At 35.2% G+C, this 26397-nt stretch overlaps 1 protein-coding gene across 1 annotated transcript; it reads right to left on the bottom strand.

The window, feature by feature from the left end:
- Positions 1 to 1011: 1011 nt before the first annotated feature.
- LOC123530522 (mitochondrial import receptor subunit TOM20 homolog) lies at positions 1012 to 25567 on the bottom strand. The gene is made up of 5 exons (XM_045311299.2): positions 25395 to 25567; positions 16041 to 16099; positions 11323 to 11407; positions 3507 to 3646; positions 1012 to 2588 (listed from the first exon to the last, which is right to left on the bottom strand). Exons 1-5 carry the CDS (start codon positions 25516 to 25518, stop codon positions 2502 to 2504), a joined length of 495 nt encoding a protein of 164 aa, XP_045167234.2. The 5' UTR covers positions 25519 to 25567; the 3' UTR covers positions 1012 to 2501.
- Between the last annotated feature and the right edge of the window lie 830 nt (positions 25568 to 26397).

Raw genomic sequence — 26397 nt, 5'->3', positions numbered from 1 at the left:
CCTTCTGGTTTATTTTTAGAAAATTTTGAAGATTTTTCTATGTACAATCAAGTAACCCCATGGGGCGGGGGTCATGATTTGAACAAATTTTGTAGAAGACTACTAGGCAATGCTACATGTCAAATATCTAAGATCTAGGCCTTCTGGTTTATTTTTAGAATTTTTTTGAAGATTTTCCTATGTAAAATCAAGTGACCCCTGGGGCGGGGTCAATTTTGACCCTGGGGGTATGATTTGAACAAATTTTGTAGAGGTCCACTAGGCAATGCTACAAGTGAAATATCTAAGCTCTAGGCCTTCTGGTTTATTTTAAGAAAATTTTTGAAGATTTTCCTATGTAAAATCAAGTGACCCCTGGGGCGGGGTCAATTTTGACCCCGGGGGTCATAATTTGAACAAATTTTGTAGAGGTCCACTAGGCAATGCTACATGTGAAATATCTAAGCTCTAGGCTTTCTGGTTTATTTTTAGAAAATTTTTGCAGATTTTCCTATGTAAAATTAAGTGACCCCTGGGGCAGGGCTCATGATTTGAACAACTTTAGTAGAGGTCCACTAGGCAATGCTACATGTCAAATATCTAAGCTCTAGGGCTTCTGGTTTTTGAGAAGAAGATTTTTTAAGATTTTCCTATGTAATATCAAGTGACCCCTGGGCGGGGTCATGATTTGAACAAACTTGGTAGAGGTCCACTAGGCAATGCTTCACACCAAATATCTAAGCTCTAGGGCTTCTGGTTTTTGAGAAGATTTTTAAAGCTTTTCCTTTCAGTTGCCATGGCAACCAGAGTTCTGCATGGAATTCAATTCTTTGAATAATTTTTGTAAAGCTTCACCCAAGGAACATTCCTGTGAAGTTTGGATGAAATTGGCCTAGCGGTTTATGAGGAGATGTTGTTAAAGTAAAAGTTTACAGACGGATGATTGACGACGGACGGTGAACTATCAGAATAGCTCACCCTGAGCCTTTGGCTCTGGTGAGCTAATAACAAATGAAAATATCTAAGAAAAAATTCAGTTTTTTCATTTATAAGAATATCACATCTGACGCATCATCTACATTTAACAATATAAAATCTAAGAAAAATTTTATATCATCTTTTTAAATCATTATATCGTTCTATATAAAACAACTGGGTTAATGTAGCTTTGGCAAGTTACTATGAAATGATGAGTTATTAATATGGTGAAACATCTGTGCCTAATCAGAATTTAGACATCAAACTTCATTTTCTACTTAAATTAATTTCTCTTGGCTCTTTTGAATTCCATCAAAGTATATTTGTTATTTTCGAAAAGAACAAATTGTTTATGTTGGAATGAAAGAGAAAATGCCTAAAAATCTTAATGCCTTGACCATATATTCATACATCAAATAATACCTTAGATTACTATAGCCTACACGTTCCCTTATTCACTGACATTCTGCCACCTAACATTTTCCAATCTGGTCCCAGTTCAGCAACCATAGCATAAAATCTAAACTATTATCAAAAATTACTATTGTGATAATTTCATTTTTCACAATACATTTCTTCTCTACTTTTGCCACTTCTCAACAAAGTCTAACAATAATGCAGAGCTAAAGTAAACCTTTTTCTTTCCGTTCCATCTTATATTGCATGACACATCTTTTTTTCAGTGCAAAACATGTTTAACTGCTTCCTTTGATAAATGCAGCTATCCACTTTTTTCCGCTGCAGTGATGATTTTGATGTTCAAATGTTAATAGTACATACATATATGTTGTTAAGACAATATAATGCACACTGTAAATAATACTTATATCAGTTTTCATTTATGTGAATATTCACATCCTACACAAACTGCAAATTTTGAATGATCATGAATATTAACTAAAATATGGATAACAGAATTTGATTGACAGCAAGACAAACATACTAAACAGTGCCAAAAATAACATAAATGATCAATCAGCTAAACAAAGTGAATATTAATAATATCAAATTTACAGTATCTAATCTTTAAAACTTTGTTCAAAACTAACATGCCAAGAACAGGACAGTAATTTTCTTGTCTTCTCAACATTTCCCTGACATTCCTTCATGAAAGTGTTGCAGATAATAAGTAATCCTACCAGTGGACCATTAACACCAACTTTTATCTTAATCATTTTAACATGTCGAAAATGAAAAATGTGACATTAGACATGAAATACTGTTAAACACATATTACTAGAAAAATTTATATATTTTTGCTAATATTCACATGTTACATTGGTCACAAATACAGATATAAGTTTAACAGGTGCATCTGGACATGTACTGGGTATATCTCTATAAAATTTCATTTCACTTATATTTAAAATAGGACCAATCCGAGCAAATTCGCGAAATAAAGTTCACATAAAAAGTGAATTTGAAGTGTTTTACAGTAAATCAAACTCCTTGTCAACAGATGTAATGTATATGTTCTGGTGTATTGAAGATGATCTTTTATCTGCTGTACATTATTTACACAGTAATATCCCATAATGCAACGGCTACTCAACATCGTCTTCTGCTAACTGTTGTATTTTAGGTCCTTCGGGTTGCTTTTCAACTTTGCTGCCAAACTGATCTTGTAATCTCTACAAATACAAGCAAGTTCAATGAACTGTTATCCCTGCAAAATGATGTCACAGAAAATGTAACTTATATAGATTTGCAGATATAATGATGTCTTTTTAATTCCATTCTGGGAACTTAACGACGAAAAACCATTTGCTGAAAAGTATCTGTTGGCAAACAAACACATTCACACAAAACACTAACTAGACTGGACAAATAATGCATGTTCTAATGGACTAAAGGGCAGTAACTCTGGTATTAATGTGCTGATTCTGACTGCATTTACTGACAAGCTTTCTCGAGCTAATACAAACATAAACCTAGAAAGTTCCATTAAAGCTTTTGTATGATGACAAAATATATCAGCAAAAACAATCATTTTATTAAAATCAGACACAGCAACTTCACTTTTCACATTTTCAAAAGGTAGCTTTGAGCAAAAACAATTTGTCAAACATTCACATTAAATACCAAAGAAATGTGACAAACCATTAAAAGTGATGAACATAAATTAAGGGTTCTAATTAATTAAATGGCACTAATTATTATGTAGAGTCTGACTCAAAGGGGTTTAACACAGAACCTACTGGAGTCATAAAGAATGGTGCAACTAACATTTTGTTTCTTGCTATTTTCAATGTTCATTTTAACAGAGGTATTTATACCACAAGTAGTTATTAAACCCAAACCAAACTCATCAAGAAATCCTTTATCTTACTGAGGTATGGCACTACTTTCAGTTATGTACAAAATGTGCCCCTTTATTATTAATAAATGACTTTCTAAATGGACTATATGCATGAGGAAAACTGCTCTTTGTGTCTGGTGAAGTACATTTTTCTTTATCCGAATCAAAGCCGCTATGACTGAACGCAAACTGTCTTTTTGAAAGGCAATGGAGATTGCATATTAAAGATATTAATAAATAGTGTATATACCTGTCTAACAATAGGTATTCTCAAGGAAAGAAGGTTGACAACTTCTGGAGGTAACGTCTGAGAAAACACCTGCATTAAATGTTGACCTTGTCCACATATCACAACAGCATTGGCCAGATGATCTACACCTTCTTCAATTTCTGTGTAACAAAAATAACAAAGGTAGTGTACAAAATGTTTCAAAATGAAATGGATTTAACGGACCTTTGAGATCATTTGCAGGGCCTCCTCTGCAATTCGCCAATGTAGCAAAATGCTACAAATTCAAAGAACTGGCTACAAGAATGTTATTAAAATCTGGCCAAATTTCAGCAATTCAGCTTCATTTGGCAGTATCTCTCAAAAAGTGGCTACAACTTTCTGAGGACCAGTGGAGGCCTAGAGATGAAAACAGGATTAAGCACATAAAGAACTACTATCTAGTGATGTGTCTAGGAATCATGATTTACTGGTTTATCACAAGATCATCAGCAAAATTTTTCATCTTTAAACATTCTGAAACTCTAAAAATGCCCCTAAGTAAGCTAAATCTAGTATCATGTAACTGTTCTTTGGCAAAAATTGCCATTTCTATTGGTCAATGTTAAATAATTTCAAATTTGAAAAAAAAAACAAGAGGGCCATGATGGCCCTATATTGCTCACCTGTTATCATTGCACTTGAGGACAAGAAGGTCCTCAGAAAAAATATCTAAGTCCAAAGGACAGGAACAACAAAGAGAAGAAATTTAACCAAAAAGAAAAAAAAATTCTTACAAGGTACAGATATGTCAAAATACACCTAAAAATTGGAGGTACCATCCATGTTGTACCACAGAAAAGTGGTCTCGGTTTTTCCCTATGGCCAATAATAAAAAAGTTACTAAAAATAAGCTATTTATAGTAACATAAAAGGGAAGTAATTAAAAAGAAATTATTGTAAGTGAACAAAAGAAGGATCTGCCAAATAAATCTGTTGACATAAATGAAATTTCAGATCAGTATCTTCATTAGTTACAGAGATATACCCATTTTAATTCGAAATAAAGGGAGGTAATTTGACATAAAATCAGTCCATAGTTATCTACCCTGATTGGCTCAGTCCAACTAATGTCAATAATGAAATTTCAAATAAGTCCTATAAGTACTTACTGATATAAATCCATTTTGATTACAATCAGGGGAGGTAATCAGATATAAAATAACTCTGGAACCTACGATTGGAGCTGATTTGTCATGGAATCAAAGATATATTGTTGTTGAAGATATTTTGGAAGTTTGTATCAAATAAAACCATAAATGAAGTATCTATATGGCTGCAAAAGCCAAAATAGCCAATTTTGGACCTTTAAGGGGCCATAACTCTGAAACCCATGAAGGAATCTGGCCAGTCAAAGAAAGGAACCAAGATCTTGTGGTAATACAAGTTGTGTGCAAGTTTGGTTAAAATCAAATCATAAATGAAGCTGCTATTGTGCAGACAAGGTTAAAATAGCCAATTTTGGCCCTTTCAGGGGCCATAACTGGAACCCATTAAGGGATCTGGCCAGTTTAAAAAAGGAACCAAGATCTTATGGTGACACAAGTTTTGTGCAAGTTTGATTAAATTCAAATCATAAATGAAGCTGCTATTGTGCAGACAAGGTCAAAATAGCTAATTCTGGCCATTTCAGGGGCCATAACTCTGGAACCCATAAAGGAATTTCGCCAGTTGAAAAAAGGAACCAAGATCTTATGGTAATATAAGTTGTGTGCAAGTTTGGTTAAAATCAAATCATAAATGAAGCTGCTATTGTGCAGACAACGTCAAAATAGCCAATTCTGGTCCTTTCAGGGGCCATAACTCTGGAACCCATATTGGAATCTGGCCAGTTCAAGAAAGGAAACAAGAATATATGGTGATACAAGTTGTGTGCCAGTTTGGTAAAAATCAAGTTATAAATAAAGCTGTTATTGTGCAGACAAGGTCAAAATAGCTAATTTTGGCCCTTTTACGGGCCATAACTCTGGAACCCATAATGGGATCTGGCCAGTTCAAGAAAGGAACCGAGATCTTATGGTGATACAAGTTGTGTGCAAGTTTGGTTAAAATAAAATCATAAACGAAACCACTATCGTGCAGACACGAAATTGTTGACGGACGGACGGACGCACAAATGACGGACGACGGACAAAGGGTGATCACAAAAGCTCACCTTGTCACTATGTGACAGGTGAGCTAAAAAAGTTACTAAAAATAAGCTATTTATAGTAACGTAAAAGGGAAGTTATTAAAAAGAAAATTATTGTAAGTGAACAAAAGAAGGATCTGCCAAATAAATCTGTTAACATAAATGAAATTTCAGATCAGTATCTTCATTAGTTACAGAGATATACCCATTTTAATTTGAAATAAAGGGAGGTAATTTGATAAAAAGTCAGTCCATAGTTATCTACCCTGATTGGCTCAGTTCAACTAATGACAATAATGAAATTTCAAATAAATTCTATAAGTACTTACTGATATAAATCCATTTTGACTACAATCAGGGGAAGTAATCAGATATAAAATAACTCTGGAACCTACGATTGGATCTGATTTGCCATGGAATCCAAGATTTATTGTTGTTGAAGATATTTTGGAAGTTTGTATCAAATAAAACCATAATGAAGTCTCTATATCGCTGCAAAAGCCAAAACAGCCAATTTTGGACCTTTAAGGTGCCATAACTCTGGAACCCATGAAGGAATCTGGCCAGTTCAAGAAAGGAACCAAGATCTTGTGGTGATACATGTACAAGTTGTGTGCAAGTTTGATTAAAATCAAATCATAAATGAAGTTGCTATTGTGCAGACAAGTTCAAAAAATAGCTAATTTTGGCCCTTTCAGGGGCCATAACTCTAAAACCCATTATGGGATCTGGCTGGTTCAACAAAGGAACTGAGATCTTATGGCAACACAAGTTTTATGCAAGTTTGATTAAATTCAAATCATAAATGAAGCTGCTATTGTGCAGACAAGGTCAAAATAGCTAATTCTGGCCCTTTCAGGGGCCATAACTCTGGAACCCATAATGGAATCTAGCCAGTTCAAGAAAGGAACCAAGATCTTATGGTGATACATGTTGTGTGCCAGTTTGGTAAAAATGAAATCATAAATAAAGCTGCTATTGTGCAGACAAAGTCAAAATAGCTGATTTTGGCCCTTTCAGGGGCCATAACTCTGGAACCCATAATGGGAACTGGCCAGTTGAAGAAAGGAACCGAGATCTTATGGTGATACAAGTTGTGTGCAAGTCTGGTTAAAATAAAACCATAAATGAAACCACTATTGTGCAGACAAGAAATTGTTGACCGACGGACGGACGACGGACGAAGGGTGATCACAAAAGCTCACCTTGTCACTATGTGACAGGTGAGCTAAAAACAAGAGCTGTCTGTTAGACAGCACGCTCGACTTTTCTCAGTGCTTGACTCTGAATTAGAGCTTTGCCAGTAAAAACTTTATAAAACTTTAACCAAAAAGTTAAAAGGGGGCATAACTCTGTCAAAATTCAAATCAGAGTTAAGGGGGTATGTTTCTCCTGGTGTAGACTTGGAGAGTAAATAACTATTTTAAGTTTCCTGTCAAAAGCTTTGATAGTAATGGAGATATTTGACTTTATCAAAAACTTTAAACCAAAATATTTTAAGTTAAAAATTGTTTTTAATGCGTGATAAATGTCTTTTGTAACTTGTAACAGTATATGTATATGTGTGTTTTAACCTGAATAAACATCTATCTACCTATCTATTATCTAACTCTGTCAAAATTCAAACAGAGTTATGGGGATTGTTTCTCCTGGTGTAGACTTTGATAGTTAAGAATTATTTTAAGTTTCAAGTCAATAGCTTTAATAGTAACAGGGATATTTGACTTTATCAAATACTTTTACCAACGCCGGCGCCAGGGCGAGTGCAATAGCTCTACTTTTTCTTCGAAAAGTCGAGCTAAAAATGTAAAATCAACTGGTCAAGGATGCTATGATAAAAAACCAATGAACAGTCAGAAATACTTCACTGTCAAAATTAAAATGTTAAGTGTCTTTACCAGATTTGGTTTAAAAAAAGTTCTTTTTATTTTAATCATGATTGAAGGACAAACTGTTTTTGTTACAGTTAATGAACATGAAAAATTTTCCTTACACAGCTGTTGACTCATGCTTCATACCAGTTTACCACTGACTTATTACAAACTAGTTTACTGTTTGGACATTATAAATTAACTGCCTGATTATCATAAAAAAAATTGTTAAAAGGGGTCAAGGCTTTTTTTTTTCTTGATAACTAATGGTATCCTGTATGAAAAGGCATACAATGGTGAGCTCAAATTAACAAACAAAATACCATATAACAGGTTATTTTTACTGAGCACTGTAAAAGTTTACGGATTTGGGGTAAAAACACACAATTTTATTCTATACAATTTTAAAATTTACGAAATCACAAGGTCTACCAGTTTACTTGACTTTATGTGGTGAATTTAATTATGAGGTCAATATTTATGAATCTGATTTGATCGTAAAAAATAGTAAAAATTAGCAGCAGGTATGCAGTTATAGCAATGGGGTAATAAGATAATAAAGGAACAAAAACAAGTTGGCAAGCAGGGGCAAAAAACCTGCACTTTATAAACATTATTTTCTAAAACAAGAGGGCCATGAAGGCCCTTTATCGCTCACCTGACCTATTGACCTAAAGATCATCAAAATTAACATTTTGACCAAGTTTCATTAAGATATGGTCATAAATGTGACCTCTAAAGTGTTAACTAGCTATTCCTTTGATTTGACCCCGTGATCTAGTTTTTTACCACAAATGACCCAGATTCGAACTTGACCTAAAAATCATCAAGTTTAACATTCTGACCAAGTTTCATGAAGATATAGTCATAAATACGGCCTCTAAGAGTGTTAACAAGCTTTTCCTTTGATTTGACCTAGTGACCTAGTTTTTGACCCCACTTAACCCAAGTTTCATTAAGATATGGTCTTAAATTTGGCATCTACAGTGTAAACTAGCTTTTCCTTTGATTTGAACGGGTGACCTAGTTTTTGATCCTACATGACCCAGATTCAAACTGGACCTTAAGATCATCAATATTAACATTCTGACCAAGTTTCATTAAGATACAGTCATAAATGCGGCCTCTACAGTGTTAACTAGCTTTTCCTTTGATTTGACCCGGTGACCTAGTTTTTGACCCCAGATGACCCAATATCGAATTCGTCCAAGATTTTATTGAGGGTAACACTCTGACCAAGTTTCATTAAGATTGGGCCAAAAATGCGACCTCTAGAGTGTTAACAAGCTTTTCCTTTGATTTGACCTGGTGACCTAGTTTTTGATCCCAGATGACCCAATATCGAAATTGTCCAAGATTTTATTGAGGGTAACATTTTGACCAAGTTTCATTAAGATTGGGCCAGAATTGTGACCTCTAGAGTGTTAACAAGCTTTTCCTTTGATTTGATCTGGTGACCTAGTTTTTGACCCCAGATGACCCAATATCGAACTCGTCCAAGATTTTATTAAGGCAGGGGTGTAAAATTCTTTTTCACACAACTCGCCCTGCAGGACTAGTAGCTAGTAAAATCAACTCGCCCTTAGTGGACAGTCACTCGCCCTAATAACTGACATTTTTAATACTGTCACGTTTTATGGAAGGAGTATTATGTACAACACAACAAGCAAATTTCAAACATGCTAGTAACACATAGCTCGTACACTACGTTTCCTTTTTGATAATTCATTTTTGTTACGCTTAAATTTCCTTTTCACACCAGACATTTTTCTTTCACTAATTTTGTCATCTCCACCATCAAGTTGCTCTCCATAATAACTGCATCGATAGTAAAAATAATCACAGTCTAACCCCTACCGTAGTTTCCCAAAGTGTCAGGAAAGTATTAAACATCAGTTATTTTCATTTTCTCAAAACTTATTTCCCGAAAAATAATTATTTTGAAAAGTGCCCTAAAAATAATCACCATCCACCTACCCGTCTTGAAAGCGAAAAAAAAGTTGACGATCATCGGTAATTATTCTGTTGATAAACTAAGTAATTGGCCTGTTTTCATCATCAATTAACATCCTCTCAAAGCGCTAAAAGAGGTGTGTCGGTATCATGACCTCTGAAGTGGAGATCAAAGCGGTATTGTTGCACGAGATTGTCATGGCATTACGTCATATTACAGTTTTCGCGTCATGTGACCTATTTGCCCTCAAGGAATTTACATTCGTTTGAGAAGAATATTTTATAAAAAAAAAAATACATGTACAAAGATTCATTTTAAAACTTATTAAAAACCACAACAACATTATTTTGTTTTATTTTAAAACCACATTTCTATTTACGTCCACGAGGTCACGTACCCTATTTCGCCGCACTAACAGAAACCTTTTTATCAAAAGAAATCGTTTTACTAAATGTATTTAAATTACTGCCTCTTTTTCATCATTTAAGATTTTTTAATTCTGTTTTTTGTTCTTTCTGGTCAAAAGTCCGAATTTTATGCCCATAGTATGTATTACTTATTTTCTCTTAGAAAGAAATCAGTAATTAAGATCGCGCTGTTTGAAATTTAACAAATGATTATATGAAAATTCGACCCTAATCATACAAATTGCCTTACGTTTCCGTCGATATTTTATAAAAATCTTAGTAGAATTCAAATTGTATTACTTCTCAAGCGATGTTGAAAAACTGAAGTGATAATGTTAAAAAATGAATGCACTACGCGCGTTTTTTTGTGTACGTGTCGATAAACAAAAGTAACGGAGATACGATAGGTCGCACGTGCTCTCGGAATGGAAAATTACCGTCATGACGTTTTGATATCGATTCGCGGGTAAATTCCAGTCAATCAAAGTAGCAACTGAACTATCTCAAAGTTTGTTGACGTTCAAGATGTAGTTTCTGAATTTCATTAAAGCTACGACGTAAAAACCACTCGCCCGATAGGTCGAGTATACAGCGAGATCCACTCGTCCTATCCAGACTTTAACTCGCCAATGCGAGCGGGCGAGTGGAATTTTACACCCCTGTAAGGGTAACATTCTGACCAAGTTTCATTAAGATTGGGCCAAAAATGTGACCTCTAGAGTGTTAACAAGCTTTTCCTTTGATTTGACCTGGTGACCTAGTTTTTGACCCCAGATGACCCAATATCAAACTCGTCCAAGATTTTATTGAGGGTAACATTCTGACAAAGTTTCATTAAGACTGGGCCAAAAATGTGACCTCTAGAGTGTTAACAGTCAAATTGTTGACAACGGACGGACAACGGACACAGGGCGATCACTTAAGCTCACCTTTGAGCACTTTGTGCTCAGGTAAGCTAAAAACAAAACAATTTCGAATGTGAACATTGTATGACACGTGCCCCCAGAAAATATTAATGGCTTTGTAGAATAAAATATGAAGTCAAAACTGGGGCAAAGTAAAAAAACAACAAAATTATGACAAGGAAAATACCGGTATGTGCACTTCATGTTCATGATGGATACCAAGTTCCATTTGAAATGAAGAGAAACTGTAAGAGCTGATTACACCAGGTAAATACGTAATTGTACTATGGTTCAAGTCCATAAAAGTACTCTAAAATAATAATTGGACATGAAAAACCCGTTAATATGTCAATATCCACTTCATGTTGATGATGTCTAGGCAGTATTATTTGAATTGGATCATCCAATCATCTAGCAATTAATTTTTGACGACCTAAATGTTAAATTGGTCATCTTCAATTTAATCAAATTTAGATAATGCAACAAACAACATACGACGAACAAAAAAAATGCAGTATAATAAAACTTACGTCCATTTGACAGTAAAATTTCACCAAGCTGGATTTCCTGCATAAAGTATTGTTGACAAGCCTCCTGGTTATTGGGATCTGGAAACTATAAATATTAAGGCTTTTAGTTTTAGGAAAGTCTAATACAAACACCTTTTAAATTTTTTTTACACAGTGACCTGACTGAATACTGTTTTATAAAGAATGATCTGTGAAAGGCAGTAAAGATGCTTCATAATACTGTATCTCTAAACCTTTAAAGCAACTTGTTCCTAAGACTGGGTGAACAAGAGCTGTCTGATGACAGCGCGCTCGACTATTCAAAGAATTGATTGAAGAATGGGGTCAAAATATTTCCACGGATATTCAGACAAAAGAAATAAATAGATTAGACAAACAATGTTACTGTATTACTTTGACTTTTGATAAGTCTTGCACTAAATGGTAATATGTGAGCCAATTTCAAAGTCCAAAAAGGGCCATAATTCAGTCAAAATAGTTATGTACTCCTGCCTACAGATGGAAATCATAATGATAAACAAGTGTTCAAAGTTTAAAAGCCATATGTCAAATAGTTTTGACAAAACATGGACTTGTATGAAAACAGAACCAATTTCAAAGTCCAAAAAGGGCCGTAATTCAGCCAAAATAGATGACAGAGTTATGTTCTCTTTCCTACAGATAGAGACTATTATACTAAACAAGTGACAGAAGTTTCAAAGCCATATGTCAAACACTTTACAAAAAATATGAACTGGTACGAAAAACTTAACCAAGATTTCTAAGTCAAAAGGGGCCATAATTCAGCCAAAATCCTTGATGGAGTTATGTACTCTTGCCTATAACTGGACGTGGTGATGTGTTGAAAGTTTCAAAGCTTTATCTCAAAAGACTTTGTCAAAATATGAACTGGTATGAAATATTAACCCAGATTTCTAAGTCAAAAAGGGCCATAATTCAGCCAAAATCCTTGATGGAGTTATGTGCTCTTGCCTATAACTGGACATGGTGATGGTAAACAAGTGTTGAAAGTTTCAAAGCTTGATCTTAAAAGACTTTGTCAAAACATGAACTGGTACGAAAAACTTAACCATGATTTCTAAGTCAAAAGGGGCCATAATTCAGCCAAAATCCTTGATGGAGTTATGTGCTCTTGCCTATAACTGGCCATGATGATGGTAAACAAGTGTTGAAAGTTTCAAAGCTTTATCTCAAAAGACTTTGTCAAAATGTGGACTGGTACGAAAAACTTAACCAAGGTGTGACGCCGACGCCGTGGTGAGTAGGATAGCTCTACTTATTCTTCGAATAGTCGAGCTAAAAATGTAAGTATCTTTATCGGCTCAAAATTAGATATATAAAGGTCAGTAAAGAAATTTGTATCAAATACAGATACTCACTTCTCTTACTGTTTCTCAATGTCAGATATATATATATATAATTTATGACAAGAATTTTGGAAATGATGAAATGAAAGTCTATGAACAAATAGCATCATACTTACATTCTGCTTTCCCAGGGCTCAAAAGTCTACATGTCTTTACTTAAGATTGACCAAAATAATAACAAGAGCTCATAGAACACGAAATGCCCCCTTGATGCATTCAGTAACTGCACAAGGAACAGAAATTATTTTGTCACTGTGCACTGAACGTTTGATGTACTGACCACAAACCAATAATTATGGGTAATTTACATAAGTGGCCAGTGTATCAAATGTGATCTTAGACCAAAGCGTTCTCTAGTTATTTGGCAAAGAAGTTCTACTGTTCTGGGCCAATGCGACCTTGACCTTTGGCCTACTGACTTCAAAATTGATAGGGGCTATCTGCTGGTCATAATCACCGTCCGGAAATAGTTTAACTGTTCCAGGTTACTGTGACCTTGACCTTTTATCTCCTGATCTCAAAATCAATAGGGGTCTTCAGCTGTTCATGATCAACATCCCTATTAAGTTCCGTGACCTTAGGCCCAAGCATTCTTAAGTTCATCTGGAAACTGTTTAACTGTTCCTGGTCACTTTGACCTACTGATCTCAAAATCAATAGGAGTCATTTGCTGGTCATGACCAACCTTCATATCAAGTTTCAAGATCCAAGGCCCCAGCATTCTCAAGTTATCGTCCTGAAACAGTTTAATTGTTTCGGGTTGCCATGACCTTGACCTTTGACCTATTGATCTCAAAATCAATAGGGGTCATCTGATGGTCATGACCAATCTCCTATCAACTTCCATGATCCTAGGCCCAAGGGTTTTTGAGTTATCATCCGGAAACCAATTGGTCTACTTACCAACCAACCGACATACCGACTGACAGACATCTGCAAAACAATATACCCCTCCTTCTTTGAAAGGGGTCATAACTAAACTGCAGTTTCAGTGTATATAAATTAATCAAGCAAGACTTACCCTTACCCTGCAAAATGTCTATAATGAACTTGTCCATCTTTCAATTTGGACAGTACTATTAACTGTTAACAAGAGGTCACAGAGTGATCTTGGCGCCCACCATTGAGCCATTTTTGACTGTTCCAATTTCAAGACTAGCCAAAGGTCAAAATCAAGGTCAAATTTCATTTCGGTACACAACACTGTGCATGTGGTCCAAATTTGAAAGCTGTAGCTTGAGTAAGTGGAAGCAGGTCACAAGATCAATTTCAAGGTCAAAGTTCATTTCAGTATACAAAACTATGCATGTGCTTCAAATCTGGAGGCTGCAGCTTGAGAAATGTGAAAGTAGGTACTAGGTGAAAATCAATGTCAAATTTCAATACAGAACACAAAAATATGCATGTGGTCCAAATTTGAAGCCAGTAGCTTCAGAAATGTGAAAGTAGGTCACTAGGTCATTCTCAAGATCAAAGTTCATTTCGGTACACAAAACTATGCATGTGGTCCAAATTTGAAGGCTGTAGCTTGAGAAATGTGAAAGTAGGTCACTAGGTAAAAATCAAGGTCAAATTTCATTTTGAAACACAAAACTATGCATGTGGTCCAAATTTGAAGCCTGTACCTTCAAAAATGTGAAAGTAGGTCACTAGGTCAATGTCAAGGTCAAAGATTTTTCGGTACACAAAACTATGCATGTGATCAAAATTTGAAGGCTGTAGCTTGAGAAATGTGGAAGTAGGTCACTAGGTCAAAATCAAGGTCAAATTCCATTTCGGAACACGAAACTATGCATGTGGTCCAAATTTGAAGCTGTACCTTCAAAAAATGTGAAAGTAGGTCACTAGGTCAATGTCAAGGTCAAAGTTTTTTCTGGTGCACAAAACTATGCATGTGGTCCAAATTTGAAGGCTGTAGCTTGAGAAATGTGAAAGTAGGTCACTAGGTCAAAATCAATCTCAAATTTCATTTCGAAACACAAAATTATGCACGTGGTCCAAATTTGACGCCTGTACCTTCAAAAATGTGAAAGTAGGTCACTAGGTCAATGTCAAGGTCAAAGGTTTTTCTGGTGCACAAAACTATGCATGTGGTCCAAATTTGAAGGCTGTAGCTTGAGAAATGTGAAAGTAGGTCACTAGGTCAAAATCAAGGTCAAGTTTCATTTTGAAACACAAAATTATGCATGTGGTCCAAATTTGAAGCCTGTACCTTCAAAAATGTGAAAGTAGGTCACTAGGTCAATGTCCAGATGAAAGTTTTTTTCGGTACACAAAACTATGCATGTGGTCCAAATTTGAAGGCTGTAGCTTGAGAAATGTGAAAGTAGGTCACTAGGTCAAAATCAAGGTCAACTCATGTCAAGGTTCATCTTGCCACTCAAAAATATACATGTGGTCCAAATTTGAATGTTGTAGTTATTGACAAGAAGATTTTAAAAGCTTTTCCCTATGTAAGTCTATATGAACCATGTGACCCTAGGGGGATAATTTGAACAAACTTGGTAGAGAACCACTAGATGATGCTACATTACAAATATCAAAGCCCTAGGCTTTGTGGTTTGGACAAGAAGATTTTCAAATTGTTTCCCTATATAAATCTATGTAAACCATATGACCCCCAGGGCAGGGCCATATTTGACCCTAGAGGGATAATTTGAACAATCTTAGTAGAAGACCACTAGATGATGTCACATACAAAATATCAAAGCCCTAGGCCCTGTGGTTTTGGACAAGAGGTTTTTCCCTATATAAGTCGATATAAACCATGTGACCCCCGGGGCGGGGCCATATTTGACCCCAGGGAAATAATTTGAATCATCTTGGTAGAGGACCACTAGATGATGCTTCATACCAAATATCAAAGCCCTAGGCTCTGTGGTTTTGGACAAGAAGATTTTCAAAGTTTTTCCCTATATAAATCTATGTAAATTATAGAAATAAACAAAGGGCCATAACTCACTCACAAATTGTTGAACCAGTCTGATTTTCAGGGGGACACAACTAGGGTACCAATACATCATTCTGACAAAGTTTGCTCAAAATCCCCCCAGTAGTTTCTGAGGAGATGCGATAACGAGAAATTGTTAACGGACGGACAGAATGACGGACGGACCACGGAAGCAGAGTGATTTGAATAGCCTACCATCTGATGATGGTGGGCTAAAAATGGTGCTTAACAAAACGATAATGACTGAATAGCAAACAGTGCAGATCTTGATCAGACTGCATGAATGTGCAGGCTGATCATGATCTACACTGGTCGCAAAGGCAGAATCAATTGTGTCCAGCATGCCAGCGCATGACAATAGCTTGGCAAACATTTCCTATTTACAGTTGAACTGATACTACCTTTGTTGTTCCTGCAGATCCTCCCCTAGATGTTTGCTTATTTGCTGCTTTTTTCCTTCCTGAAAATCAACAAAATATAATAAAAAAAATCTTACATTTTTCAAGTATTAGAAGTGGGAATGCATATATATATATATAGTTGGATTCAGTGTTGTTCTATTTTCTGGTCCTTTCGAATCATGGAGTCCACTAATGTTCATGGGTACAGTGCTTTAGGGTATAGCGGATAGCTAACTTATTTTTCCAGTTCTCTAATTCAAAGAAATGAAATTTAGTAGTTTTTTTTCTGTATATCGGACAGAAAACAGCTATATTTTTCAAAACATTCAGCTTTTAATAGAAATTTGTGTGTTTTTTCTCTCCATGCCATTAAATTAATATATTGTTTACATATGCGCCAATTTAGGGTGTACAGGATAGCTTTGGTCATTTTTTTCCATTATAAGTTTAAAATCCACATCTAAACAAACTTCCCAATATTTTTTTACTATAAATCAGAATAATAATGTATTACCTTTTCAAAAACATTCAGCTTTTTTAATTCCTATCAAATGCTTTTCAATCACTGATGTTTTTTACATACACACTGATTTAGTCAGTAGAGGATAGCTTCAATTTTCATTTGATGACATATGAAAAATAACACAAAAAGCAAACATTTAAAATGTAGGTCAGAATGTCTGTTTGAATGCCAGTAAAAGAATGATATGAAAATTTATACAATAATTCAAGTCTAAATATAAAATTTACCAAGCTATCCTCTATACCCTAAAATCCGCTATACCTTAAAGGCTTTACAGTCAACTCATCCCCTAGTCAACTCGTCCCCCAGTCAACTCTTCCCTGATTTGGTCATTTGGTCCCCCTCGGCGATTTCAAATTGGTCATTTCGTCCCCCCTTTTTCGGCCTCCTTTTTAAAACGTATTTTTGAAAAAAAAATCAAAGTAAGATTAATTAAGTTTGTTTTTTTCTTTCAAATTAGAATATTTTATGCTAAAAATATACATAATTTTTTGTTTTCGATTTAACAAGGAGGATTTTCTGTTGTTTTTTTTTTTTTGCTTTTTGTTTTGTTTTTTTCGTAAGTCTGCTATGTTGGACAACAAGATTACTGTTTAAATGTCCGTATTTGATGCGGCTTATTTTCAAACTCTTGAATAAGATTAAACTTTCTATTAAACTTTTTTATAACAAATAATTTCCTCACTTCAGTCAACTATTAACACATTTAATTCTACTAGGGGAAAATTTTGACACATTTCATTCCGTCAATCAACAACTTCTCATGCAATTAAATACCATTAACACCTTCCAATCAGCCCAATCAACGCCTTTTAATGTGATTAATAATCTTTAACACCTTTCATATGCAGGGATATGCTCATTCTACTTTATTTTAGAAACCACTGTCTCCCTACTTTAGAAGTATTTTTTTTATATATATTTTAATGACAAAAATAAATATAAAGCATGTTGGTTATTTTAAGTAAAACGTAAGTGACAGATATTAGTTGTTTATTTATTCTTTATTGTATTTCTAATTAAAACTTTCTTCTATTATGACCAGGGGTAAGGATTTATTGATCTCTCTTTTCTTACTATGACTTTTAAACAGTTAGATTTTCTATTTCAGCGATTTTTTTTGCCATTTTGGGAAAGAGTCCGCGTCCGGACGATTTGGGAAAAATAGCGTCGTTTTCATCCTAATTGGGAATTTTGTGTAACATACAAAATTACAATAACCCCTTTCCTGGATCTAAATGAGTTACACTAGAGCTAGTGTTCTGATCATCACAACATGATACAGTGGCCTGACTCTGAGATAACGATGGTTGTTCTAAAAGCACACACTGGCACAAATTCAACCGGAGTTACACAAGAGTTCTCCTGACTCTGACATGAAAACCACACCAATGTCGACGATTCAACGGACGTTTCCTCAGTCAGAACAGGCTGTGAAGATGCCCGTGAGAATCTGAACTCCACAAGGCTTTTGCAGCCAGCAAGCTTGGATTTTGTTAGCCTTTGAACATTATATTTGCTGTTGTGACTCATTGTTGGCACAGCTTGTCACTGGTTCTACAGAAAAAGATCGTGGAAACCGGTTACCGAAAACAATGCATGGTGCGATTGATTAAATGACAGAGAACATGTTCTGAATTTTAATCGAATATTTGCCCTTTGGTCAAAATTAGCGAACACTCGATTAAAATTCGGAACATATTTTCTATAATCGGCGAATTTCACGATTTCGGGACAGCAGCCGTTTCAAAAATGTTTGTAGGTCATTTTTGGGAATAATTTGGTCTGAAATTGGAAAAAATGGTCATTATTTTCAATTGGGAAAGGGTCTGTTTTACGGACCCTATTAAAGAAGGAAAAAAATCGCTGTTATTTTTTCATACTTTTCATACTAAGGGCATTGTATTTATTTTTATTTTATATTATTTCAGTTAATTGTCTTATATTTTCAGTATATTTCTTTTATTATTTTATCAAACCTAATTATTTAAAGTTAACTATTTCCAATATAACTCCTTCAAAACTCACGATGATTTAAAAATACAAGTTTTCAAAGTAAAAAAATATCATAAAAAAAAAACAAAAATGCCTATAATATTAAGGGGGACAAATTGCCAAAAGGAGGACGAATTGACCAAAAGGGGGATGAGTTGACCAAAATGGGGACGAGTTGACCAAATTTTATCATGAGGGGGACGAAATGACCAATTCTGGGGGACGAAATGACCAAATTGGGGACAAGTTGACTGGGGGACGAGTTGACTAGGGGACGAGTTGACTTGATACCCCCTAAAGCACTGTAATAGTGAGCTCGAAGAGCAGGCCCTTTGGGCCTGCTCGAGAATCGAGCTTAACGGTAACGCAAGTATACTTTCACACTTGGTGATGGATTTGAAAAGTTTCGTCGGAAGTTTTAAAAAAGCGCACCCTAGCGGACTGGTGCTCACAGGAAGTACTTCTTTCCGGAGTGAATGCAGAACTTCATTCAATTGCTAAAAATTATTTATCACTTAACAGTAATGAAAGAATGATTTCCAGTTGTTTGAAAAAAATATTGTTTTCATTTAAAAGATCAAGCATCGGCCAGAAAATGGAAAAAATGTCATTATAAGCAAAAAGAAACGGGAACGCGGTAGGTTATCAATAAAACCCGGCCCGGCCCGGCCCGGCCCAAACCACGGAAATAGCCGATTCCGATTGTACGGAAACCACCGGAAACTGACGGACGGAAGGCTAATATAATTACGAATGATATCGTGTCGATATCAACTTATATGTTTAGAATTTAGTAAAAAAACACTGACCTTTATGATGCCCGCGAGGAACTTCTTTGATGAATGGGTTAAGACTGCGTGTTCTCTCTGGTTGCAAAAACGTCTTAATATAATTTGTAAACTTGTACACAGAAATCGTTATACATAGCGTTGTTTTGACGAGGCTTCTAATTAGTTCCCGAAAATTTGTATCGTTATTATTATATACTATTTTATAATCACGTTTTGTCCAAAAAGCTGTTATAATTCCTCTCGGACCTCAGAGTTTTTGTTTCACATGTGTATTCCTAGTCCTGGCTTCCAAAACTCTACATGCCGCTTTTTTATATTTTGTTTTTTTTTTATAGTTGCGGCTCCCGTCCAAATCCAGTATATAAACCGAGAGCGCTGAAGATCTTAAGCTAGTGCATTTCCCAAAGCCTAAATATTTCTTTGTGTCCGGTAAGAAGCCTAAAAAACAGGTAGTAAATAGGCAGGGTTTTTTTTTTATACTTTTTTGTTCAATGAGACTTTACGGAAATTATTTTTATGTAAAAAAAATGAATACGAATAATTTCTAATATCACTGAGAATTTTTAAAGAATAGAATGAGCAGTTTTTTAAAACTTTTATTAAAACGTTTTAAAAAATCTCAAAGACCATAAAACATTTAGGGTCAAGTAAAACATTTAGGCTAGGTCGGGATACCGATTACGCACGAAGAATGCAGCGTTGAATATTGAAAGGTTTTACACACGGTATCCCATATTTTTTAAATATTCCTGTATAAATATATAAAAAAGAAATACTGAATTAGGTTTGTTCACGCAGTATTCTGAGTATCTCTTGAACTTAGTCGACTGAATTGACGTACGATGAAAGTCACACATTGAATATATTGTGGTACATTGCAGTTTGTGGCATAGTCTTTGCACTTTCGATAACCGATTTCATATTCGGCAGGTTGCTATGATGTTTTAACATCTTTTTTTTTTTATTTATTTTTCCAAGTTTGCAAGTAATCTCTGAATAAACTGACTTACTTAAGTTATATTCAAATTAGTTAAAAAACTATATAGAGTAAAATCGAGATACAAATTTTACCTTTTTTTCATTTTTGTACAGATGTCTCGTAATCCGGAGGTCGCGGGGTTGAATCCTGTCAGCGGATTTTGACCGTGACTCCAACAGTCCCTTCTTTCGGTGCGAGTACTGGTTAGTTTCCAGGAAGCAGTCATCGAGTGTATTTCACATTAGTTGGTGAACCAAAACTCGACGCGAAAAAGAAATCTTTTAAATGGGAACAAAATTACCATTTAACTGAACTCAATATATAAAACGATTCACACTGTTTCGTGAAAAAAAGACCAAGTAAAAACTTGTTAAGGTTCGTTTGGATATTTACCAATGCTCTACACTTTCAGATTATGCATTTAGATACTTCAAGATTAAACTTCAATGGTTAGACATATGTTGCAAAACTTTGCAATTTATTTAGGTTGATTTGATATATTATTGTATACAGAATGCCCTTTCAGTCAGTTTGCTAGTGCTCGGCATTTTTAATACATAACAACAGAAGAATCGTTTGAGCCCGCTAATCATAATTTACAAATAAGTCTGGAAAAAGCAAAATAAAACTTTGAATGGATGTTGTTTCTTCAAATCTCACAAATTTCTTCATTAAGATTTTTGTGTGTGTAAATTTATCAACATCACAGTGTAGTGCAGACGATTTACTCAAACATTGCTTACTTTACTATGGTCACGTGATCACACCGGAAGTGAACTGTACTTGGACTTTAATGCTGTCGCATTCTTAGACCCTATGTTTTGTGAGTTTTTCATTGGTAGAACCAAACCTATTGTAATTATACAAATTAAACTTTTGCTCCTTTTTTATATACAGAGTAATTGTACGATAGTTTGCAGCTTTTACGAAGGATCTGAGTGTAATTCTCCAGCTAAAATGGTTTGTTAAACTGCCCATGTGTGGCCAAATCCATAAAGCGTCTCAGAAAAGTTTTAACCTTACATATTACCGGTCACCGTGGCCCAGTGGTTAAGGCGTCCGCCTCGGGATCAGGAGGTCGAAAGATCGAGCCCCATGGGGAGCGTTCGTCCGGTGGATGTTTGTCATGGGACTCGTTCCGAAAAGGCCGGTTCGTGAGCCGCGAGCTAGTTAAATGAATGGTTACCGACTTCTATCCGCCTGGCGCCTGTGGTAGGAGTTGGGAGGTAAATGATACGCACAATAAAGGTGTCTCATAAGCCAAATTGGCTGGCTCTTTCAATAGGGATGACACTATAATAAATAAGACCTTTACCTTTACCTTTACATATTTTTTCAACTTTACGATAAAGAAAGTGTAATGAGCGGAATTTTCCAATAACAAGTTGCATCCTTCATAACTTGTTTAAATAATAGTAAAAGTTGATCTTCACCCGATATTACATTGTATTGAAAAGGTCAAATGCGTACTTCTTACGCAAATCGCGTCGAGAAATCACATTTTTGCTCAAACTTAAATATATATAATTGTGACGTTTCTGTTTTTACGGAGATTAATTTATGTTTTTGGGTTGTCCATTATATCCAAAAAGTAATTATGTTTTATTTGGTATAACAGGCCCATTGAAACCTATATGTTTTCAAATGGAATGACCAAGTAGTGTGCTATATTTTTTCACAGATACAATTATGATAAAAAAAAAATGACTTGTAATATGAGTGGAAAATAATAACCTTCTTCGTTTTTGCGGTATTCTTAATTTTCTCCTACCCAATTTTCACGCGCAGCTATTGCACACTCAATGTTTACATACAAATGCCTGTATCTAAGGGAAAATTAATTTAATCACCAAAAAAAGTTTACAACACCATAAATTTCATTTTAATTATATTCTTATTTTGTTAGCCTTTTCGATTTCTTTCCTATCTTTATTGTTACGCGTGTATACCTGAATACATGTTACACACAAAAGCGGCGTAATGAAAACATAATATAGTACTTCTTATTAAACATTTTACTGATCGTTCCCAGTCAGTTTGTATCTTTTATTTTCTGAAAATGTTCCTGAAATGTTTTTGAATGAAATAAAATTGTAAAATGTCTACCAGGTACATTTTCATACTGCGGAGCTAGGAAAATTTTGACTGTGCATATCAAAGTCCCGACCAACTTGAAGTCAGAATTAGCCGGGAAGAATTATTTCCTGTTGTGGCCTTTAAGAATTTTAAGCCCATTTTCGTCAACATTTTATTATACATTTACATTTTAAATACTAAACTCTTTCTCTACAGTAACTTACAATTGTCGCATTGAAAAATATTAGTCACGGATAGAGTTATTTCGAGGGGTCACCCTCTCAGGAATACATTATTTATTTTATTATACCGAAAAATTAATGAAATGATTTATTTAACATTTAAAAAAGTTACTACTTGCCAAATAATGAAGACAGAATTAAGGAGGCTTTACTAGTAAGCACCTAGAAATTGTCGCGACTTTGCTGTATAAAATACTTTTTGATAGGTATAGTCTTGAGGTTACATATCGCTGAATTTATGGGCATACTTCAACAAAATCAGCAGCAGTAACATTCGAAAAAACGGCGATAACTACGGAACATATAATGAGAGCACCCATTTTCTTAGTAGTTAGTAGTTAGTTAATTTCCAATCTGATGGCGATAGTTTCAGTTTAATATTTGATGAAAAATTGTTTTCAAAATGTTGCATGTAGAAAAAATCATTAAAAAGCAGAAAAGAAAAATAGGCCGCGTTCACACATGTATGAACACAAGATAAAGTAATTTAATCCTATGTATAAATAAGCGCATCGTCTTTTAATCAGTACGAAAGTATCGATCTCTCATAGGGAGACATGAAAATATAATATCACATGCGCAGAAAAACAAAATAGCGTTGTTGCGCATGTGATATGAAATTATTTTTTTTTATCATTAAATCTATATTTATAGTCCTTTCCATTGTTCTAGATGTAGTCACATGTTCAACGATAAAAAGTCGTATTTTCTCGAAGGCGGAGCCAAACATACATACTGAACTCCAGCTGTGACGTCCACACGTTATTACGTTAAAACAATGTGACGTCGTATACAGTTAACCACGAAAGATGATCTAAGGCTGCAGACATCTGTATCTAATGTTTATACTTTTGAGTAGGCTGGATTTGATAATAAAACAATTGTCGCCTTTTATGTGTGGTCGGTATGTGGATTTATCGACCTGTTAAAGCGATATCAAGTCGATAAATTCGCCCGAGGTTGGTATTGCTTTTATCAGGCCGGTAAATCCACATATGAGCCACGCCATGAGAAAACCAACATTGTCTGTTGCGATTAGAGAAATCGTTAGCAAACAGCATGGATCCTGACCAGAATGCGCGGATGTTGGTTTTCTCATGGCGCGGCTCATATCGACCTCACCAAAAGGCAATTATTGTATAATATCACATGCGCAGAAATTGAAAATAACGATTTTGCGCACGAGATATAAAAACGCTTGTGCACGGTATAGACCCCTTCGCCGTACTACACAACCTAGTGTCACATCGTTAGGTGTGAAATAACGACGTACCATTAACTAGCTTGTCCAGTTCTGTTGAAAGTATCCTGTAAACTGCTATCTCGTGTCTGTCCGGTACACAAAATGACAAGATATTTTTATTGAATTAATACTTAATATGCTAAAACGCTATCTCGGTCAGGCAACCAAGTTTTATAAATACTTCCAGTGCACGGTATAGACCCCTTCGCCGTACTACACAACCTAGTGTCACATCGTTAGGTGTGAAATAACGACGTACCATTAACTAGCTTGTCCAGTTCTGTTGAAAGTATCCTGTAAACTGCTATCTCGTGTCTGTCCGGTACACAAAATGACAAGATATTTTTATTGAATTAATACTTAATATGCTAAAACGCTATCTCGGTCAGGCAACCAAGTTTTATAAATACTTCCAGTGCACGGTATAGACCCCTTCGCCGTACTACACAACCTAGTGTCACATCGTTAGGTGTGAAATAACGACGTACCATTAACTAGCTTGTCCAGTTCTGTTGAAAGTATCCTGTAAACTGCTATCTCGTGTCTGTCCGGTACACAAAATGACAAGATATTTTTATTGAATTAATACTTAATATGCTAAAACGCTATCTCGGTCAGGCAACCAAGTTTTATAAATACTTCCAGTGCACGGTATAGACCCCTTCGCCGTACTACACAACCTAGTGTCACATCGTTAGGTGTGAAATAACGACGTACCATTAACTAGCTTGTCCAGTTCTGTTGAAAGTATCCTGTAAACTGCTATCTCGTGTCTGTCCGGTACACAAAATGACACATCGATTGCCGAACGTATTACTTCTTTGATTGAGTGTGATTCAAATATCTTGTTATTTTAGGTCTTTGCTTATGTCAAGTGCAATACTTCATCAAACATACGTATCATCAATATTAAATACTTTGCTTCTACTTTTGTAATAATGAAATAAAAAACACATAAATTTGCCTTGATTAAGATGACGGTATCACCATTCGTAATTATATTAGCCTTCCGTCCGTAAGTTTCCGGTGGTTTCCGTACAATCGGAATCGGCTATTTCCGTGGTTTCGGCCGGTCCGGGCCCGGCCGGGTTTTATTAATAACCAACGCGGTAATGACTTCATCGTGACACCGGCTTCCCATAAATTTTGCAACGTATGATATTCACTGTTACAGGTATGGTGACACTAAATGTAGACTTTTTCAGTGAATAGGTTCTCCTGAATTCTTGTGACTAGTGAATAGTTTCTTTGTGACAAATAAATTATGCATAATATAAGATAAATCCGATTTCTTTGAGCTTGCTTTGAGGCTTTGCCTTATTTCATATTACGAGTTCAGCTTAAGCCGGTGTTAGGGGGTATTGTTGCAAAGAAAGTGACGTTATGCCGACCTGATCAATAGTCCCCAAAACTAGTTTTCAACTAGTAGGGGACTAATAAAATAGCAAGGTCTTTTGGATAAAATCTTGTCCTGACCGTTGCTGTCCGTCTTTCATTAAACTTACTATCTTTAAGTTTCTGCCTAAACTCTGGATCACTCCTCCTCTTTTTGTCAAAATATATGCAATATCCGACGAAACATATACCAGCGCCGGCAGCTGCTATTCCTAAAGAAGTTTTTGATAACATTTTACAGTCCCACTAACGTGCAAGAGATTTTTAGCCGGAAGTTCCTTTGATTAAAATAACGACCATTAAAATAAAGAACTATTCCAAATTTTAATTTTCATCCCGAACCGTTACGTACATATTATCCGGAAAAAATTGACAAAAACTCCTTTTTATAGAAAGTTAATAAAGTGGTTTGAGAGTGGACAGTGGAGTTTATCCTTTCTAATATCGCATGACAGTGAAGTGCATACAAAATACCGGCCCCCTACCCCCGTGTAAGCAGTTTTTTGGGACGCGGAAAATTACAGATAAAGGGAACAGTTTTGTTTCTAATCTTTATCAATGACAAGATGCTCTAAGCTGCGCATCAAAACTCTTCGCTGATGATACCAAACTGTACTCGGTCATAAGAGGACATGATGATGAAGTTAGACTACTAGATAACATTTTCGATGCCTGCGATTGGGCGAACAAGTGGCAAATGATATTTAACATCAAAAAAATGCAAGACAATGCACATAAGTACCAAAGTTAATATTGACAATACAATTGAAAATGGAAGAACAACTTCAAACTGGTTTTTAATTTATTTCCAACTAGTTTCGGCTTTCAATGCCTTCATCGGGGGTATAATGTTTACAAGCAATAAAGTTGATGACGTCATGTGGAACATGACGTCATAACAACGACGCCAAAACGTATGCAACGGCATGGCGTAATTTAACATTCAAAAACATTATGCATAATGTAAAGGATCTATGAAGATACATTATTTCCAGAGAAAATGCAGATAGCAAAAAGGATATTAAAAGTCTGGAAAAAACTTGAACATTTATAATGCTTATTACTGTATTTTTTATATCAAAAGTAGTCTATAGAATTGACTGATTATACAGA

This window comes from Mercenaria mercenaria, chromosome 1, assembly GCF_021730395.1.
Source record: "Mercenaria mercenaria strain notata chromosome 1, MADL_Memer_1, whole genome shotgun sequence".
NCBI lineage: Eukaryota > Metazoa > Mollusca > Bivalvia > Venerida > Veneridae > Mercenaria > Mercenaria mercenaria.
Note: the sequence above shows the minus strand (reverse complement) of the source record. Positions and strands in the feature narration are given on the sequence as shown.